This window comes from Notothenia rossii (assembly GCF_949606895.1).
Source record: "Notothenia rossii genome assembly, chromosome: 2".
In the NCBI taxonomy this organism is placed as follows: domain Eukaryota; kingdom Metazoa; phylum Chordata; class Actinopteri; order Perciformes; family Nototheniidae; genus Notothenia; species Notothenia rossii.
The window spans coordinates 21,014,186-21,036,305 of NC_136904.1; the positions used below are offsets into that span (position 1 = coordinate 21,014,186).

The 22,120-nt window shown below is 44.4% G+C and overlaps 1 protein-coding gene across 3 annotated transcripts; it reads right to left on the reverse strand.

Annotated features, from left to right (window-relative positions):
• Positions 1 to 1,408: 1,408 nt before the first annotated feature.
• Positions 1,409 to 9,116, reverse strand: sult5a1 (sulfotransferase family 5A, member 1). 3 transcript variants are annotated; one of them, XM_079664086.1, is made up of 8 exons: positions 9,016 to 9,106; positions 3,811 to 3,906; positions 3,585 to 3,730; positions 3,144 to 3,355; positions 2,770 to 2,896; positions 2,587 to 2,684; positions 2,150 to 2,330; positions 1,409 to 1,678 (listed from the first exon to the last, which is right to left on the reverse strand). In XM_079664086.1, the coding sequence occupies exons 3-8, from the start codon at positions 3,721 to 3,723 to the stop codon at positions 1,509 to 1,511; spliced, it is 927 nt and encodes a 308-aa protein (XP_079520212.1). In that variant the 5' UTR covers positions 3,724 to 3,730; positions 3,811 to 3,906; positions 9,016 to 9,106; the 3' UTR covers positions 1,409 to 1,508. The 3 variants fall into 3 exon arrangements, with proteins under 3 accessions (XP_079520212.1, XP_079520213.1, XP_079520214.1); XM_079664087.1 differs by having other exon boundaries at positions 3,811 to 3,870; positions 9,016 to 9,092; XM_079664088.1 differs by lacking the exon at positions 3,811 to 3,906 and having other exon boundaries at positions 9,016 to 9,116.
• Positions 9,117 to 22,120: the final 13,004 nt, after the last annotated feature.

The following is a 22,120-nucleotide window of genomic DNA, read 5'->3' on the forward strand; positions in this document are numbered from 1 at the left end:
TGTCTCAGTCACAGTCGCATTTCCATTTCCTTTTTTTCCTGATAAATTGATAAATATAAATTATAAACTATAACTTCTGCATATGCCATTATGACAGTGTACCTGTTACAACACAACATCTTACATGAGGAGACAACAGGATGTATTGCTCCAAAACCCAGTATGTTTTTTTGTCTTTTTCTCTGATCTGACATAATGTTGTTCAACCGGAGTGGTTTGAATTTCAGTATTGTTGTGACTCAATACATCTTGCATCGTAGACTGAAAACACAGCTGTTTTGACGTAACCAACTAAAATAAAAAACAAATAAATAATCAGTAAATTACATTTCAAAAACAAATAGGAAGGTTTGGCCTATTTAAAGCCAATACAGTAGCACGTTAAATGGTTTGGCTTGTTAAAGCTAATGTACTTTCAGGATTTTGAGTTTGTATCACCGTGGTTGATTGCACTTATTAAAAGTCACTTTGGATAAAAGCCTCAACGACGTGTGATGAAATATCATGTACTGTAACAGGAATCTCTGGAAATAATTTGCTTTAATTTTGCAGCGTAAATTTAAATCCAGTTTTAATATAAACTACATTGCAAATATATTCTGACTCGGCTCCTGAGTGCAAAATAAAACAGGAAGTGCAATGACAGTACTATGAGATAAATAAATCAACAAAGATGACAGGATGTTACATATCCAGTGCTGTCTCTACTTTACACCCAGCTGACCCCACACACAATTATTGTTTAGTTCGTTTGGAGTTTCATCTGTAAATAACCTTTTAACATCTACAATAAGTTATAATAATAAATTGTACCTCCATACATTTATGCTTATGTCAACCTTTAGCAGATTGATGCCTTTCTACAAGTTATCAGAGCTCATCCTCGCATTCACAGAACACAGTGTTATCATACACTTGACCGTATGTACGCTCTTATTATGATTTAATATCAATTTAAAATGTTTATCCTTTATCCTTCTTATATTGTGTGAACTTAATGTACTACTCTGCCTTCCTTTACAAATTGCCCCCTGGGTACAAATCAAGTGTTTTGAATATTGATTTAAACGTACACACACACATACTTGATTGAATTGGATCAAAGTTCTCCAGTGCTTTGAAACTGGAGGAGGAACTGTTGGTTGTGTGAAGTGAAAAGATGGGGAGCTTTATTAGGATAACCTTTGACCGGTTCCTCTCTCTGCTCATTGTTGTTCTGCTTTAGTTACTGATAATAGCTTTGTGTGCTGCACACTAGCAACCATAAGTGCCACTTGTACTGCACTAAGAAAATACTGTAAGGGGATTCAGTTAACCGATATTTATTCATAGTTAACAATAATCAAAACATAGAATTCATCAAGTGTAACATCGTGCTCTTGAGAGGCATTGAAGGGTAGACATTGCATATCAGCTATGTCCTTTTATTATCATTTACATTTCAACCAAGAAGAAAACAATCCACCTGTGATCTGAATCACAGGATAAAACATACTGTCTAGCTTTTCTCACAGTGCTGTGTTCTTCCGTGGGATTTGTTCATTAGCCTGAGTCTCTTCTTTCTGTTGCTCCTCCCACAGAAACTCTAAAGTGCAGTCCTTCATCTTTGCCTCGAAGATGCTTTGGAAATATTGGTTCAGCTCATTTGTGAACATGTTTTTCCAGTCTCCAATCTTACCTGCATTTTTGAGGGGAAGAGAGACATATGGGATTTAATTTAAGGCCAAGTACAGGATTTTAAAAACCTTAAAAACTACAGGTGAATTTATATATACTGTATTATTGAAGCATACAAAAACATGTTTTGTTATTCTCAACTGATCATGATTTTAAAATAAAGAACTGTTGAATAACTTTCAAAATTTCAGATGAACAAATCCTTGAAAGAATATTTTGACACTCTTGGGAATATGCTAATTCACATTTCTTCTCTATTTTCTTTTAGTTTGAAGGATTCTTGTTTGGAGGCCTGCAGAAATTAAAGAATCCATTTATTATCTCTTTAATTATATTTTGACCCATTGGATTCTTCTTGGGACTCTTTAGGTGTGATACTAATTTGTTAATTGATAACAGGTTCTAATTATGGTGACACACATTTTTTACATTACTTTTGTACTTCAGTACTTTTATAACAACCGAGCCCCACCGTTTCTCATGAAGGAGCCCTTGCCATGGTTTATTATCTCCTCATCGATCAGGGTGTAGTTGGCCATCTTGTTGTCTTTCATGCTGCTGAAGCTGCAGTGTTTCACACAGCTGCTGATCTCCTCCTCCAGCAGGGGGATCTCTATGTGAGAGCTCACCTTCTGTATGGCACCATGTAAGTCCTGACAGCAGGAAGACGACAATACTATCATTTGAAACACACAAACAAGGAACCTCTAAATGACATGTTCACACGTTAACTTCACCCTTAACTTCTTCTTTCCTAGCCCATATGATTGGGGAATAAGATAAGTAAGAAAGCTGTACACTTTAAAAAATGTACCTGTTAAATATATTTAAAAAATAAACATCACATTTTAAAAAATAATTTTTGGAGACATTTAATATTTTTGGGATGATAAAATAAATCACATTTACCAACGACATATCTTCATACGTGATGTGAAGCAGATTGCTCACAGTTCCTATCTGACCAGTCCAGCCTTTGATGTGGTCGAACCAGGAACCATAGTGCACTGAAACAAATAAAAGATGAGCTTTTGTCAGCATAACAGTACAGACCAATGAAATAAATATAGATTTTTTTCCTGAAAAACTCACGTTTCCCCTCCAGGAATTGATTTAAGAACTCTGGGAATGAGTCAGCCTCTGGGAAGAAGTTGGCAATTTTGTGGAAGTGAAAAAAAGACACCACCACATCTTTAGGGTTTCTGCTCACATAGATGACCTGAGATGAAACGAGCCACAGGGTCAGATTCCATATTGAATAAGATCTAAATATCAACATCTCAGTGCCCTCTTGAAACTAGTAACACTGTCTCCAAATCACCTCCAACCTTTGGCCTTATTCTATTGCTATTGCCTCGACACAACATATACACTGATGTCAGCATTAAATATATATTGGCCTGGCCAATATTCGACTATCTCTATACTTTAAGGTCCAAAAAGTTAAATAAACATGTATATTTAACCTTTGCTTTGGAGCCCTGTAGTGCAGGGCCCAGCAGGTGATGAGGCAGGTGTGTGGTGATGACTCGAGGTGTGCTGTTGGATGTCTCCTGTATAGCAGGGAAATAAATTTGCTCCAGCCAGGGAGCCCGAGCCCAGTTTGGCACAGTTTGGGACACATGTGGGTCCCCTCTGCTGGATATGAAAGTGACAATTTCCTGCATCCATGTGGTGCCTTTTGAGAGGAAAGAGAGGAGCATTTTTATCAGACTTTTTAAATTAAAACTGCAAAAACATATTAAGTGTAGGAATGTGTCATTTAGATTTCATTCATAGTATTACATAATGGTTATCTACATTATGACTGCAATGAGTTACTCAACATGCTCCTGTGGTTAGTTGCTCAAAGGCTCAAAGACACTGCAGATGTCATGTATCCTGGTCAGTTATTTGTCTCTTCTTACCTGACTTTGGATAGGAGACAATGACGATATCTGTATCCTGAAATGGAAATTTGAGAGCAAGTTGTAAGGAATCCTGGGTGTGCAGGTGTCCCGGAAACAAAATACCATGAAAGGTCTCTGCGACATCCAACCTGGCCATATCCAACCTGTAAAAACGGTATAATAGGCTATGTTATTGGCTGGTCCAGGTTCCCCTTTTCAGCTGCCTCTTGATTTTTGTGTTTACCTTCCTCTAGCTCTGCCTGTGCCTGTCTGTGTTGCCAAGCTGTCTCTCTGTGAATCCGCTCTTTGACCGATGAAGACACAACACAGGCTTTAACAGCTGATGAAAAGAGGAAATGGTAATAGCACTCTTGGTGTCAGACAGTGGGTGTTCCTTGCACTATTGGCCAAACATAACAAATAGCCCTAGCCATGTTTAATCCAGCTACAAAAAGCTTCTTTCTTTCTTGTCTGAAACTGTGTATTTTTAGAGGTAGCTTAATAGTCAACACACTCTCACTCCATAAACGTCCAGGAGCGACGCTTGGTCAGGGTCCCCGAGGCATGTTGTGACGCTCCTAGGCTCCTTCAGCTTCATAAAGGGACGCAAGCTTATAGTCCAGCAGCAAGTCCTCAAAAAAGGCTTTAGTGTTCGAGATACCCCTACCCGATGTAGAACAAATGACAACAATGATTTTTCTTATCTTTAGGGTCTCCCATTAATGAAAATTGATTGTTGTCAAATTTTATTTTGGGGGAAAAAATGTTTTTTTGGGTTATTCTTTAGAACTACTCCAATCCCTGAAAAAGAGCCCAATTAGACCAGGCCGAATATGGCAAAGGTGAAAAAAAAGCCCATAACTTGAGAATAACCACTCTTTTCCTCTTCAGATTTGCTGAGGTATGGACCAGGTGGCTGTCCTACATCACCAAATAGTCAGACAATTATTTAACTAAAGAAATACTGAATTATAGTCCTGTAAACTTAGCTTTAGTTTAGACGGAAATTGTACTTTTGGTGATAGGAACATAGGACTCCATCACTTTTCTCTCATTTATCAGAAAAACAGAAATCCCTAAAACATATACCATTACTGAATTGTTTAGGGTGCTATTGAACACTAACCAGTAGTTGTATGAACATATCTGGTACAGTTCTATTGCAAATGAGATTTCTTTAGACATAGGCCTACCTCTTCTCTGATACAGTCACATTCCGAATGGGGGATAAGTGGCACAATAGCCTATAAGTTAAGAATGCTCACTGATGGTCATTCTATTTGGAGAGGGAAATACTAGGTGGCTGAACTACATCACCAAATAGTCAGAATAAGAGCAACCCAATACAATAAAGTGTATTAGTTCTAAATTGCAAGCCTCTAAAACATAGGTGTAAATAGTACAGGTTTTATTGAAACTTGAACCTTAATTCAAAGTACAGTATACAATTCATCAAATAATTCTGTGAGAGGTCAAGTATATAGATACTAGAATATAATGTTAAATGTCAGGTTCCTCAGAAACGTGAGGGGACACATTTTGACATTCTGCACGGCAGGTGCAGAACCCCGTACAGGGAAGGCCAACAGAGAGGCACTGGCACTTTCCACTCTCTCCACACTTTGCATCTTTGCAATACAAGTGGCCCCAGCTCTGACAATCCACCCCCTGCCAATAGGACTCCATTACACATAGTATGTGTGTTCATTGGGTTGGGGCTGTGACACCATATCGCTGTCTGAAACATTGCTCTTTGTACATGTTGTTGAAATGCATCCTCTGTTGGCGGCAGATTTTCCGAGGCTGCATCTGTTGTTGATGCAATAATGAACCTCAGTTCATCCAAGTTTGTGCACATCAGTCCAATTTCCTTTTTTCCATACAGCAGAAGCGCAAATTCTCTTGCGACTGGCAAAGACTCTTCCAAGCTGGCAGAGAGTCCAAAATGGGCCAGATCTTTGAGCTCGCTGAGATGGGTCTTGAGTTTGGTGAATTCTGTTGTCTTTCCTATTCTGTACAAACTACTTCTTGTGCCACAGCCAGTGAGTGCATGACAAGCTGGTAGACATCATTGTAGTTGCCGCCCAGCTTCAGGACCATCTCCAACTAAACGGCCTCTTTGAGAAATTCCAGTCCGGTTTCCGTTCCGCCCACAGCACTAAAACAGCTCTGTTCAGGGTCACAAACAACCTGCTGATGGTGGCTGATACTGGATCCCCATCTCTCCTCATCCTCCTGGATCTGACTGCAGCATTCAACACTGTCGGCCATAACATCCTCCTCCGCCAACAGAAGATGCATTTCAACTACATGTACAAAGAGCAATGTTTCAGACAGCGATATGGTGTCTCAGGCCGAACCCAAACCCTCGTTATGGAGTCCTGTTGGCAAGGGGTGGATTGTCAGAGATGGGGCCATTCAACCACTCACTCCTATTTACAAAACCCCCAGCACCTACAGAAGTGAGAGACATTAGTCAATTGTATTCAGGGGCGGACTGGGGGAAAAAAGTGGCCCGGGGATTAATTGACAGACAGGCCCACTTAATGCGCGGCATGTATCGGCCGGCCGGTGACGAAAGTATGTTATTTAACAAAAAACCCTATGCATTTAATGTTATTTTGGACAATTATTCATATAGTAATCACATTACCTGAGCCCTTGAGTTGCCTAGAGCAAAATAGTTACAGCATATATTTAGTGATTTTAATGTTAACAGATCATTGATGCAATAACATTGTGACCCAATTTGCCTGACTTGACACATGGACTAAAAAATGGGCGTAGGAAGCATCCTCAATGTGGGTGAGACAATTTAACAGGGGGTGTGGGCAGGTGGTGGACCTCACCTCCTCTCGGGGGGTCCGGGGGCAAGCTCCCCTGGTAAGATTTTTTTTTAAATGTTGAAGTTAAATGCATCAATCTGGTGCACTTTGAGAGCAAAATTAGGGACTAAATCTATGGCAGTCAGTAGGGGATTGGACTGTGAGCCGTAGGGTCGCCGGTTCAAGTCGCCGACCAGACCTACATTTGGAGTGTGGACTTCCACTTGGAGAGGTCCCAGTTCAACTCCGGCCCTGCCGTACTGTCCTTGAGCAAGGCACCGGACATCCCCCTTCCCCTCTCACTCCCATTGCTCCCCGGGCGCTGTACAATAGCTGCCCACTGCTCCTAGTACTAGACTCCTGGTACTAGGATGGGTTAAAAGCAGAGAACACATTTAACTGTGTGTGCTGTGTGCTCTGCATGTGTGACCATTAAAGAGGGTTTCATACCTCCATATTCTTCTTCTTCTTCAACACCCATATAAAACAGAACTGTAAACAGATTTACTTTTTCTTTCAACATTTATTTGAACAGCAAGTGGAGGCAAAAGTGACTGCACCCAAAATAATAAACCTGCTAACTAACTAGCCTAAACTCAGGAACAGAATGTGGGAAACAAGTTCTTCTCCACAGCCGCACGACCTCTGAGTCAGACGTCACTTCCCCTTTTTCTATCCTACGGGTACAGCCACTCCCCCTGAACCCCGTTTCCCTGCCAACTTTTTTTTAAAACTTTTTTTTTTTGGCCCTCAGACCAACACACAGCACCGGCCCACCGGGGAAACTCCCGGTATTCCCAATGGCCAGTCCGCCCCTGCTTGTATTACAAAGATGCAAAGTGTGGAGAGAGTGGAAAGTGCCAGTGCCTCTCTGTTGGCCTTCCCTGGACAGAGTTCTGCACCTGCTGTGCAGAATGTCAAAATGTGTCCCCTAACATTTCTGAGGAACCTGACATTTAACATTATATTCTAGTATCTATATACTTGACCTCTCACTGAATTATTTGATGATTTGTATACTGTACTTTGAATTAAGGTTCCAGTTTCAATAAAAACCTGTACTTTTTACATTTATGTTTTAGAGGCTTGCAATATAGAACTAATACACTTTATTGTATTGGGTTACTCTTATTCTGACTATTTGGTGATGTAGTTCAGACACCTGGTATTTCCCTCTCCAAATATAATGACCATTAGAGTGAGCATTCTTAACTTATAGGCTATTGTGCCACTTATCCCCCATTCGGAATGTGACTGTATCAGAGAAGAGGTAGGCCTATGTCTAAAAAAATCTCATTTGCAATAGAACTGTACCAGATATTTCCATACAACTACTGGTTAGTGTTCAATAGCACCTTAGACAATTCAGTAATGGTATATTTTTTTAGGGATTTCTGTTTTTCTGATAAATGAGAGAAAAGCGATTGAGCCCTTTGTTCCAATCACCAAAAAGTACAATTTCTGTCTAAACTAAAGCTAAGTTTACAGGACTATAATTCAGTATTTCTTTAGTTAAATAATTGTCTGGCTATTTAGTGATAGGACAGCCACCTGGTTCATACCTCAGCAAATCTGAAGAGGAAAAGTGAAGCCATTCTCAAGTTATGAGCTTTTTTGTCACCTTTGCCATATTCGGCCTGGTCTAATTGGGCTCTTTTTCAGGGATTGGGGTAGTTCTAGAGAACAACCAAAAAAACATTTTTCCCCCAAAAGAAAATTTGACAACAATCAATTTCATTAATGGGAGACCCTAAAGATAAGAAAAATCATTGTTGTCATTTGTTCTACCTCGGGTAGGGGTATCTCACAATCTGAGGGCCCTTCCTGCTAGATTATTAGCTTTCAACTGATTGCAATGTATTCCCATCTGCAGCGGGATTTGACGCTCATGGAAGCACGGCATTCGTTTAAAGAGCATCTTGCAGGTTGTTTTTTTTCTACATTTATGCTTAAACTTGCTTGAAAATTACAATTAAAAAAGTTAATGTAGGATTTGATATGTTTTACGAGACATAAGGACAGGAATTCAGAGGGAAAGGAGCAATTTTGAGCTCTGGTCTTAAAAACTGCTTTTTTTTAAGGTCATACGTCAAACGGGTCATATTACATCACAAAGGGTAAACATCTCCGCTCTCTGACCGCGGGTATAGTTAGTAGTTGCGTTGAGTTGAGCAGTTGTGTTTTAGTGAGCTGGTATTTTTCGGTAGTTTTACATTGTATTTCACCATTTGTAATCATGGTGCAGTATTGTGTTTGTGCAGGTTGCACAAATACCAGCCTGTCAGGACATCGAGTCCACAGTTTCCCTCACGGGAAAAGGACCGGAGCTAGCGTTCGTTCCTGGGTGCGTTGTGCATCCACCTCCCTGCAGCACATACTCTGCACAGCTTTATCAGGAAACCGTATTACAATTCTCTCTCCCCCCCCCCCCCTTCGCTGTTCTCTCTCTCTCTCCCCTCCGGTACACGGCACCGTAAGACGTAGTGTGGAGTTGCATTAGGTAACGCTGTGGTGGCTGTACTGCTCCAGCCGTCTCCTTTGTGTTTGTTTGTTTCCCCCTGTCTGTGTTGTTTGTGTGTGCGTGGTGGCTATCACTCCTGGCTCCCGGCTCAACCTCCACTCACCTGCTGCAATCAGCTGTGCACCCTCCCCGACTACACACCTGCTTTCCATCAAGCCATTTACAACGGCATATCAACGGAGGCTCCACAACCTTTCTCCGCCAGATCGTCAAGTATCAGCCGTATCTCGCGTCTCCCCTCCGGTACACAGCACCGTAAGACGTAGTGTGGAGTTGCATTAGGTAACGCGAGATACGGCTGATACTTGCGCATTTGTTTCTGTTATGGATCAGTATCAACAGTCCTGCCAGTAACGTTTATCAATGTGTGGTGACTCTAGTTAACCATAATTCACTTTTGGGTCACAGTTCCTACATGGACCTTGTTTAGTGTAACACAGGAGATAGGCTATAGGTTGCCAAGCTAGAGTTAGCAACGCACTCTAACTTGACTCTCCTCACTGAGTACATGTCTGATACTACTATTGCTTGATGGAAAATAAAGAGTGGAAATCCATCTTAAATACTCCGCCTCCGACTCCTTCTTACCGGCAATAAAAATGCTACTTTAGTTATAGCCTGATATATGATAGCTAACTTCACAATGTTGTGATGTGACGTTAGCTAACATTCTGTAGCTAACGCCAGTCACTCACCAAGATAGCTGCCCAGTTCTCCACTGGTTCTCTTCACACCACAGCTCAATTTCTCTCCGATGGCCGTTATTTCTTCTAATCCTTGGCTGCTCCTAGTCCCTTGGACGCCTAGCAGGCTCATAATTATAAGGTTGTGGTCCGTCATATGCATTCGAATATTCATGTTCAACTTCTTCTGTGTCTTCTGTGTCGAAACTAGCATTGGGATCCATGTTTATTAATACGTTACACCGGCCGCTCTCCCCCTTGTTTCCCCGATGTTACGTCACACGCGGGAGGTCACGTGCCGAGGCTTTTTTATGCGGAAGTGAACATTTCTTACAAAAACGACGCCAGATGTCACTGTAGTGTATATTTCTGTATATTTTTGGGAAAATCTAGTGTATTCATCATTTTCCTCCACATTTATTCACAGGTGTCTTTAACCTGGAAGTTGCTCTTTAAGTCGGCTGCCATTAAAGGCAATGTGAGCGTCCATTCCCATTGGATAACGGAGAATTGTACACCCGGAAGTAAGAATTCCCCTTACTGTCGATTGATTTGACAGTAATATCTGCACTACTCATCGACTAAAAAACACCAGATTATCCTTGTTAATTACAAAACATTGATTGGTTTAAATTGTGTGCAATGCTTTTGTATTTTTCCCCTTTGATTCGGAGAAACAAATATGTTTTCGGAGTAAATGGCAGAAGACACTACACTACCCAGAATCCCCAGCTATCGTTTAGGACTACACCATGTGATCTGTTTGACAAACCCCGTGATTAGTTCTCAAGCTCTGTGATTGGATGTTAGGTCACAGGCTCCTCCAACAGTGCAACACAGTAAAACAGATGCACAGAAAAGATAGTGCAAGTAAATTCAAAAAGAAAAATAGTAAAATAGTAAAAAGTTAAATAGTGCCATAAGAGTCTATATACAAGTGATTGGAATATGATATATTAGACAAATCATTTCTAAGTAGAAGCCAGATTAATGTTATGGACGTTGTTTAAAAGTGCAGGTGTTTTAATAGTCTTCTGGCCTGTGGGATGAAGCTATCCCTGAGTTTGGTGGTTTTAGTCCGGATGCTGCGGTACCGCCTGCCAGACGGCAGCAGACAGAACAGTTTGTTGCTGGGACGATGGGGGTCTTTTATAGTCCTGAGGGCTTTCTTTAAGGTTAACCTGGTATTTTTACTCCACTACATTTATTTGAGTTACTTTACAGATTTGGATTAATGATGTGAAATATAAACAACCCTTAAATCAGACTTTAGTTACACCTGAGTAAAATTCAGGGAAGCTGATTGTCAAGTGCCAACAATCAGGAGAGATATTTGATAGTTGTTGCTTGAGAATACTAAACATTTATCTGCAGATCCCTATAAAGCATATTCATTACTCGTTATTCTCTAATTGTTCATCAAAAACTGTGTTTTGACGGTTATGACATTAGGGTTAATCAGAGTGAGATCGCTGGGGGTGTGGCGCGTGCATGTGATGTGGGTATGGTAGAACGAGAGTGAGCGAGCGGTATATATGTTTTCTGGAAATGAAACGAGGCAGCAGGAAAAAGCATAGGTCTGTGATGTATCTTGTGAAACGGAAGAACTAGATAAATACAACGACCTCCCAAGACGAGCTCGCCTCTCTCCAGTGATTTCATAAAGTGGGTTATTGAATCCGAAGCGTGTTGCTTCTGCCCTGGGAGACGATCAGAGAGTCATCCGCCCCTGTTTCCTCGACCACGGTCTGGGAGCCGACAGGAAAGTTCAACAACTGTGTATAATGGCTATTTTGCACATCCCTTTCAAGATTTCAAGATTTTCAAATGTTTATTGAAATATCATACACAACTAACTGTAGTTATGCAATGATGACAAACTTGGGTCATAGGTTCCTCAACAAGAGATCTATCAATATGTGTGTACCTCCACCATTAAACTGTCATATTCTGCACATTTCTTATTCTATCTACATACATCTTATAAGAGTATAATAAATATGTATAATATCGGTTAAAATAAGTGCTTCAACATAGTTAAAGGTGACATGTCATGCTTTTCGGGTTATTACCCGTCCCCTTGTGTGTTATGAAGGTTTTTCTGCATGTAAACGGTGTGCAGAGTCAAAACCCTCAAAGTACACCCTGCGAGTAAAACTCTAAAACAGAAAATAGGCTTGTTTGAGACGCGTTGCGGCTCGCCTCGAAAGTAGACGAGAATAGCCGATCGCAGCCGGGGGAGGTCTCAAAAAGCTCGCCTGAAGTCGGACAGCTCCGAGTCGGCTTCTTCTTCTTCTACTACTTCTTCGCCTTCTTCTTCTTCTCTCGTTTTTTGGCGGATTGCAAACCACTTTAAGGTGCATACCGCCACCTCCGGAGTCGGCTTGACTCGGTTTGCATTGATAAAGAATGCACACATGTGTTTAATCGTTAATGTCAGATATGTACAAAGTAAATATATTTGTTCCTGCTCAAGATTAGATTCAACTTTATTGTTATTGCACATATTACAGGTACTGAGACAACGAAATGCAGTTTAGCTTCCAACCAGGAGTGCAACAAGCAGTAAAGTGAAAAGTAATGTACACAATCTACAGGATAAAATATAGAATGAATTGAAAGATGAATAAACAGTGAGGGGTATGAATACACTAGATATACACAGCAGCCTGTGAGCAGTATGAACAGTGTGTATGAATATGCTAAGATATATAAAGTATGAAAACGGTAAGCAGTGCAAGTATAGTATAACATATTTATAAGATATTAATTTCATGATGATAAACATTGTGGAACAATGATGAAAAATGTGAATGGAAGTGGCGACGTATAACTGACACAAAACAACAACAAACTTTTGCCGAGCCAATTGAGAGCTTCATCAGCAGCACGGGGTAAAAACCACCAATGAGCGCTCAGCTCGAGATACCAGCGAGTTGTTTCCCATCAAGCATTTCGCCTCCGCAGCCCGTGGAGAGGAACTGCGGCGCCTCGACGGGCCTCGCTCTCAAGGCTGCGGGCGTCTTTGTCCCGCGAGATTTCAACGTCTCATGTGAGCGAGCCTCCAGAGCAAGTCGGACAAAATGACTAACCATCATGCAACGCACGAGCAAGACGTTGATCGAAATTGCGCAGGTCTGCGCAGGTCTCGCTTGTCTCAAACAAGCCTAATACTTCCCCAAAACGCCTCGTTGGTGAAACGTCATCATGACGTCATCATCCATTTGATTCTTCCGGAACTAAATGGGCCAATCCGTGGAGCCGTTACGTTACGTCCGCGGAGCCATTACGTTAAGCCCCCGCTGATTGGTCCAAATTGACCAATCCACACACACAATCAGTGCAATCAGTGCAGTGCTGTTTTCTGCTCCGTGCTGCAGGCTGATAACAGACAGTTGGGATCGCGCGAAATTCTCTCTGCAGACCCATTCTCACCGCGTTTATCAACCTATAAACCTTTTTCTAACTCAATATCAAGCCACACTTATTGTTTTTATTTCGGCTGTGACTTTGTGTGTGTTCAGGTTGAGTTTGGCTGTGTTTGTCTGTTGTGGGATATTTTCATTTAGGGACTGGAAGAAACCTGCCGCCCCAACTCAGATGTTCAATCTGACCATTGATTGACAGTTTTAGATTTAACCTGCTCCATATCTGGGGATAAGATAATGTTTGATTAATGTTGACATGTTTCTAATATTGATTGAGTTATAACAGGTAACACAGATGCAGAATCAGTGGCCAAGGGGCTACTGAGAGAGGTAATTCCAGAATGAGAATGAGAAGATGAACTGTGATAATGAAAACAATTTTGTAATATTTCAACAGGTATTAAAGTAACTGAGGTTTGAAATGTAGAAAGAACATATTACAGCTAAGTTAAAACATAGTAATGTAATGAGATAGAATTTAATTTAGACAACATCTTGTAACTAGCCTGGTAAAGAAGTAAAAGCCATAGACTGTTTAGATCATTATGGGGATGTACATTTAATTTAAAGTCATAATAGAAAGACATTTGATGACAGTATGTTGAATTTCTGTATTCATTTTTCAGCTTGATAATATCCAAGCAGTGACAGGTAGAAGCAGTCTCGCCTGGAAATTATTCACTTTGTCAGTATCATGATTTTAGTTGTTTTTAATCCATAACATTAGTGTGTTCCATTACCAGAGACATTAGCAGTTCATATTATATTTAGATTTTAAATGGGATCTCAAGGATTTCATTTATAATAACACAGATGCTTGTCAGGAATTCAGAGCTATTGAGATATGTTATTTAGTTCACCTGAAGATGTTGGGGTTTATTTTGTTGACACAGGCCAAGTATTAGAATTCTGAAGTGGCCTACCAGTGGTGGGTCAAACACCTGAGGGCCCAGAAGCACTGAGCGTAGACTTGAGGGGTGGGTATCAGATTTCTCCACACAGGTTGCTGACGCCAAAAGGGGGACCCGAGGAGCAGGAGGCCGACACAGCGGAGTTCGTCAGGCCTACGTGACTCAACCCCAGGTTCTCCGGCCTCTACAGAGTGACCCAGAGGACATCTCATGCCGTCCGCCGAGGAGCAAAGAGGGACATCTGGTACTACTGGAGCCAGTGTGCGGCGAGGAACACTCCGGCTAGGACCTTGGAGGACATCAGGATGGACCTGGCTATCGTCAACGCGGACATCCCTACAGCAGACGACTTGGAAGCAGGCATCAGCGGACTGGAGGAAAAGGACCTCGCGGACATCCCTACAGCAGACGACTTGGAAGGAGGCGTCAGCGGGCTGGGGGACTTCTCGAGGCAGCAGAGGAGTCTACTTCTCTCTGATCAGATTCATCAGTTCCACCTTTGAAGGAAAGGCCGCATCTCCCCCTCCCTATCAGCTGCCCTTGTTGGCGTATTCCGCTGAGGGGGGGGGGGGGGGGCCTGATGATTCAACAACACGCAAGGATGCTGCTTTCTGGCACTCAGGCTCTCACTCTGATAGTTTCTTCACTGTCATTGGAGGTTGTTTTCTGTTCCCAAAGGTTTAATGAAGGGGGACAGACACAGTATCAAAGAATGACAGTAGTTTTGTTTCAAACGTCTTATGTGTGTTGGTCTCGTGAGGCGAGACCAAAAAGGGGGAATTGAAGGATTATTTGAATTATTTGAAGTATTAAAGTAACGTGTTATGGCAGGAAAGTTAAATCTGGTATATTCATTTTAATGTCACCTTATATATATTCATGTGTGTTAAATTTGAAGGGACAAAGTATATTTTCCCTCCCCAATATATTGAGGTGAAGTCTTTGTGTTTAGAGAGGGATGCAAGCAGGGGACATCCTAATTTGGGGATAGCTCCAAGACTCTGGAATGTTTCCCTCATAAAAGAAGAGTGTGCGTTACACATGCTTGGGGCAAATATGTGTGTTTTCATTGCAGTAAATATATGTGCTACATGATTACTGTTCAACTATACCTCTGTTCTTATTCTTTCATGTGTGGGTACTAAATGGCTACAAACATTGTGGAGAAATTAGCTTAAACATGTTTTATTACTCTATATGAAATGGAAGCAGCTTTTGTGATAGGGACGAGAGAGCATTTTCAGCATGTCAATTATCAGGGAAATCTACTTGTTTTCAATAGATGTGTGTGGTTAATTACTTTGTATTAATAATAACAGTATGTGTAAAGGAAGCTGGAAATATACAATGTGAAACCTTTTATTTGAAGTAAAGATGTGAACGATAGCTCAAACAAATGGAAAAGGCGGTAGGACAAATGAGTGTGTTCTCTATATTAGGCCTGTGTGAAGTTTGACTATTTGAAAAGCATCTCTAATACTGCTTAAGAGCATAGGGAATGTGTTCTTCGTTATTATTGATATGAAAGTGATTTACATGTATTACGTATATTTAGCCAACTATAACAACTATATCTTAAAACATACTTTTAACTTGTGTGTGGTAACCTGAGGCGGGAAGATGGACTCAGGGACAAAGGGCCATAAAGGGGATGTGTGTGTGCTTGCTGCAAGATGTGAAATAAGATAAGGAAACTTGTTGTTTAGAGCAGGTTCGTACCAGACACCAAAAGGTGTCTGGTCTTCGTCAAACTGAAAGAGACTTTTTGTTTCCGGGTTTCTTCTGCTGTGTCGCACTGATTGGGTGCGACAGGCCATGTGTTGGTCTCTCCCAATAAGATGACCTCTGGGGGAAAGCACGCACACACCTCCTCCTGTGTTTTAGTATGAAAGCCTGTGTTTTCCTTTGGTTCGCGCTCTTGTTTTTGACCGGCCGTTCCTGAGACCTGTCTCACACGTGGTAGAACCTGAGCCCGGAGTACTCTGCAGAGTGCTTCGTGATTCCTTTGTATTTGTATTGTTACCTTGTATCATTAAAACAAGATTATTGTTTCACTTGCATTCTGGTGTTTCTTAATCCCTTCCTTTTTACGAATTTACCCAGCTTATCAAACGACACGCGGAGACGAGGTTGGTTTTAAACATCCTCCAAATCTCCAACACTGTGTATCGCTAAACAGGGAAATCACGGAGGGGGGCCGTTTAGTGGAGAAAGTAGGCTTGTTTGAGACAAGCGAGACCTGCGCAGTTGCGATCAACGTCTTGCTAGTGCGTTGCATGATGGTTCTATTTCGTATATGGCTTCGCCCTCTAAGGCTATCGCTATTGGGTAATCCCCCTGCGCCCCCGCGCAGTACTGAAACACTTGTAGTCCACGCCCACCCGCAAGGTGGGCCCCACCCTCGGGCCTCCTTCCGGTATAAATAGGAAGGTGGTCCGGCAATCTGCTCCCTCTTTTTTTCAGCAAACCAGCACAGTTACTGAAGCACAGCAATTGAGAATCATCATGAGCAACAACTGCGTCCGTGGTTGTCCCTCATGTGGCTCTGGGTTCATAATGAGTTATGACCTGCAGAGATAAAAGCAGTATGCGAATCCAGCCGGGGGTCAGAGCACACGTACGCGGCTCTAAACCAGCAGGTAGCATGCACTGCGCTCGTCTCCCCTCGGGCGACAGGAAGCGGAGAGCGCACTCTTGCTGCGGTGGCCGAGGAGGACGATTGGCCCGTCCAGGCTTACGAGCCCGCGGACGGGGCCTCGTGTCCCTGGGGCAGAGTGCCGGGCAGGAGTCCGAAGCAACTCCTGCCCCGCCTCCCTCCACGGTTCACCGTTCGGTTCTCCCCTCCCTCCTCTCCCCCGGACGGGGGAGACAGAGTCGGAGCAGGGTGCCAGCTTGGCGGCCGAACAGGAGGCCGCAAGCGGAGAGACACCCACAGCAACCGCCCCGGCGGCGGCAGGGGCTCCGTCCCACGTCTCCGCTCCCCCGCCACCCCAGAGAGACAGGGTCTCCCGGCGGCGAGTCAAAGGGGAGTGAAGCTCCCCCGCTCCTGGTCTGCTCCGCGAGAGCCTCCGAGGAAGCGGAGCCGGTAATTAAGCCAGCTGCCACTAACCTGTTGATTAAGTAGACAGCAGGGCTCCCAGAAGCCTGCTGGTTTTAACCTATCGGTTAATAAACCTGCAGAGCTCGCGGCATTCCCCTGTCCGAGATACGCCTCCTACATACGGTCATAATAACCCATGAGCGCCGGTATAACGCATCATGGGGACAGCACTGCACACACCTCCACTCATCCCCTGAGCGTGTACACGCCTCATGATGACAGCCGGAGTGAAACGCAGCGTGTGGAGGTTTCCTCGCAGCCCTTTCGCCTCACGGGCAGCGGCGGCGAGGGCAATGGCGTGGCTCGTCACCATGACGACCATTACAGCACATCACAGAGAAGCCAGAACGGGGGAATGAGCAGTATTCCAGGCTGATAAGCGGAAGCGCCCGCAGCGCCACGGGGCCAGGGCTCGCTACAGAAGCCTGCTGGTTTTAACCTATCGGTTAATTAACTGCAGAGCTCGCTAATTAAGTCGGCTGCCACTAATCTGTTGATTACCAGCAGGGCTCGCTGCAGAAGCCTGCCCGTTTTAACCTCGGTTAATAACCTGCAGAGCTTGCGGCATTCCTCTGTCCGAAATACGCCTCGTACACACGGCCTTAATAAACCCATGAGCGCCGTTATAACGCCTCATGTGGGCAGCACTGCACACACCTCCATCCATCCCCTGAGCGTGTACGCGCCTCATGATGAGAGTCGGAGTGAAACGCAGCGTGTGGAGGCTTCCTCGCAGCCCTTTCGCCTCACAGTGGCGGCGAGGGCAATGGCATCACAGAGAAGCCAGAACGGGGGAATGAGCAGTAGCCTATTCCAGGCTGAGTGCCCCCAGCGGTAGCGCCCGCAGCGCCACGGCGCCAGGGCTCGCTGCAAGAAGCCTGCTGGTTTTAACCTATCGGTTAATAACCTGCAGAGCTCACTAATTAAGCCGGCTGCCACTAATCTGTTGATTAAGTAGACAGCAGGGCTCGCTGCAGAAGCCTGCCGGTTTTAACCTCGGTTAATAACCTGCAGAGCTCGCGGCATTCCTCTGTCCGAGATACGCCTCCTACACACGGTCATAATAAACCCATGAGCGCTGTTATAACGCCTCGTGTGGACAGCACTGCACACACCTCCATTCATCCCCTGAGCGTGTACACGCCTCATGATGTGAGCCGGAGTGAAACGCAGCGTGTGGAGACTCCCTGGCGTGGCTCGTTGCCATGACGACCACAGAACATCTCGAGCATGTGCGCCCGCTCTTAGAGTGTTTCTCAGAGTGGCAGCGCGTGTGTCTGATGGACAGATGGATGAGCAGGCTGATCAGCAGAGGATACGTCCTGCAGTTCGCCTCTCCCCCACCCCCACAGTTCAATGGGATAGGAAACACTCCTGTCCTCCCAGAAGCTATGTCTTGCGCTCCAATCCGAGCTGCTGGAACTCCTGTTGAAAGAGGATATTTCCAGGGTTCCTCAAAGGGAGGGTTATTTTTCTAATCCCGAAAAAGACTGGGGGAATGAGACATCCTGGATCTGTCAGTATTCCACATGCTGACGATCAAACAGGTGCTGGAATGTTTTCACCAGGACGACTGGTTCACTTCCACCTGAAGGATGCATACTTCCACGTACCCATCATCCCGAAACACAGGAAATTCCTGCGTTTTCCATTCAGGGAATATCAGACCAGACAATCGTCTGCCGTTCGGATATTTCCTGGTTCCTCGCATTTGTGTAGAGAAGGCTGGAGCCACTACACAGAGGAGGGATGAGAGTTTGGTTTTCCTCTGGACGACCTGCTATTTGCTGGCTCGCCCCAGGGAGGAAGTCGCTTTACAGACGGTACATCTCGTATCGCATCTGTCAAAGCCTGGGTTTCATAATAAATTGGAAGAAGAGCTGTCCTCTTCCCTCTCAGACAATCGTTTATCTGGGAGTGGAGTTAAACTCAGCCAGCATGAGAGCGCGACTCTCGCGGCAGCGAGGGGAAGAACTGACAGCTCTCCTCCGGCGTGTCACAACCCACACAGCCCTCTCCGTGACGCAGTGCTCGGCGTTGGCGTCAGCTGGTCACGTGATGATCCCCCTGAGTCTCTTCCAACAGGCGGACACTCCAGAGGTGGTTCATTCGCTGCAGAAGCCTGCTGTTTTAACCTATTGGTTTATAAACTGCAGAACTCGCGGCATTCTTCTGTCCCAGATATGCCTCCTACACACGGTCCTAATAACCACGAGCACCGTTATAACGCCTCGTGTGGACAGCATGCACACACCTCTCATCCCCTGGGCGTGTACGCGCCTCATGAGGAGAGACGGAGTGAAAGGCAGCGTGTGGAAACTCCCTCGCAGCCCTTTTGCCTCACGGGCAGCGGCGGCGATGGCGTGGCTCGTCACCATGAAGACCATTACGGCACTTCACAGAGAAGCCTCTCCTCCCAGCAGTTCCATGGGATACAAGAAACACTCCTGTCATCCCAGGAACAGTGTCTTGCGCGGTTTTTACCCCCGCTATTTTTCTAAATCTCCTCTGTCCGGTGCGCGCGCTGTCCTGCTATGTGGCGCGCACGGCGGCCTGGCGCCGTTCTCAGCGCCTGTTCGTGCACTATAGAGAGAGCTCAATCGGGCAACCTCTGTCTGCACAACGGCTGTCACACTGGCTGTGTGAGGCTGTGTCACAGGCATATGTCTCCTCTGGGGTGGAGCCCCCGGAGAACATCAAGGCGCACTCCACCAGAGGAATTTCCTCCTCCACGGCTTTACACGGAGGAATGTCAGTGGAAGATATTTGCACGGCTGCATCTTGGTCTTCCCCCTGTTCATTTATTCATTTTTATTTGAGGGATGTCTCCCATTCCTCTCTGACACACCCTGTACTGGGTGTCCTGTCGGGGTGAGTGACGTCAGGGAGCCAGCTGTGCGCCTCTCTCCTGCCTTTTGGCACGCGGAGAGCGGCCCATTTCCCCTCTTATAGGAGGGATGTTCCTTTTTCCTCTAACACACTTTGTACGGAGTGCCTGGTCAGAGTGAGTGACGTCAGGGATCCAGCTGTGCGCTCTCCTGCCTGTCTGCACGCAGAGAGCTGCTGTTCCCCCACTACGATCGCAGGACGAGACTTTCGTCTCTACTTTCTCACAGCGGCCGGTATGTATTGTTCCCAGCCTTCACCCCGTCGGGAAGATAGGCATGTTTTGCTATGTTCCAGGTACGGTGATGAGCCATTACGCATGGCACATCAGGCAGGGGGGTGTTATTGAGCAGGTATGTCTGTGCTTCTAGTGCCGGGCGGACCCAGTGGGGCGCAGACTATATCATGCTTCGCCCTTAACCCAATACCGATAGCCTTAGAGGGCGAAGCCATATACGAAATAGAACTGAGGTTACCTACTGTAACCCCAGCTTCTATGAGTAAATGGCGCAGCCCTCTAAGTGCGGGGCCCCACTGGCTCTACGAATAGCTGAAGAAAAGTTATGTTGTATGGGAGCAGATTGCCGGGCCACCTTCCTATTTATACCGGAAGGAGGCCCGAGGGTGGGGCCCACCTTGCGGGTGGGCGTGGACTACAAGTGTTTCAGTGCTGCGCGGGGGCGCAGGGGGATTACCCAATAGCGATAGCCTTAGAGGGCTGCGCCATTTACTCATAGAAGCTGGGGTTACAGTAGGTAACCTCAGTTAGTCATTTTGTCCGACTTGCTCTGGAGGCTCGCTCACATGAGACGTTGAAATCTCGCGGGACAAAGACGCCCGCAGCCTTGAGAGCGAGGCGCGGCGAGGCGGCGCAGTTCCTCTCCACGGGCTGCGGAAGGGAAATGCTTGATGGGAAACGACTCGCTGGTATCTCGAGCTGAGCGCTCATTGGTGGTTTTTACCCCGTGCTGCTGATGAAGCTCTCCAATTGGCTCAGCAAAAGTTTGTTGTTGTTTTGTGTCAGTTTTACGTCGCCCCTTCCATTCACATTTTTCATCATTGTTCCACAATGTTTATCATCATGAAATTAATATCCATATATTTTATACTATACTTGCATTGCTTACCGTTTTCATACTTTATATATCTTAACATATTCATACACACTGTTCATCCTGCTCACAGGCTGCTGTGTGTATCTAGTGTATTCATACCCCTCACTGTTTGTTCATCATTCAATTCATTCTATATTTCATTCTGTAGATTGTGTACATTACTTTTCACTTTACTGCTTGTTGCACTCCTGGTTGGAAGCTAAACTGCATTTTGTTGTCTCAGTACCTGTAATATGTGCAATAACAATAAAGTTGAATCTAATCTTGAGCAGGAAAAAATGTATTTACTGAGTTTTCTGACATTAACGATTAAACACATGTGTGCATTCTTTATAAATGCAAACCGAGTCAAGCCGACTCCGGAGGTGGCGGTATGCACCTTAAAGTTGTTTGCAATCCTCCAAAAAACCGAGAGAAGAAGAAGAAGAAGGCGAAGAAGAAGCAGAAGCCGACTCGGAGCTGTCCGACTTCAGGCGAGCTTTTTGAGACCTCCCCCGGCTGCGATCGGCTATTCTCGTCTACTTTCGAGGCGAGCCGCAACGCGTCTCAAACAAGCCTAGTGAATACTGCTGAATACACATACTTTACAGAGATGCTGTATGCGAAACCAATGTGAGTTTCGAATATTGCACAGTATTTTTCTATTTTAGTATACCTCAACAATGGAATTATGATCAGTGGAAATGGCCATGACACCTCTCCTTTAACATTGCAGGAAAGTTCATTGTCCAACCCAGTCTCATAAAAAAACGTGTAATAACTACGTTGGTCCACAACTTGGGACGTAGTATTTCTACAAAAAGGCCTGTGAAATTGTAAGATCCCTACGTTTTGCCATTAAAATGCGTTTTGATGTCATTTGATGCGAGAAATATGAGTTGTTATTTCAGATTATGTGTGCAGTGGATGTACATGATCTTTAGTTTGCTAGTTATTACGAAGATTACTTCAGGAAATTGTGTCTATACAACGTTTTCATTGTTACCAAGGTGGTTGCTAGGGACGCTGCTATCTATTATTTCTGTTATGTTGTGTAACTATTTAATGGTGTTATCTTTATTGCTACCCCCTTCCCCGTCAATTTA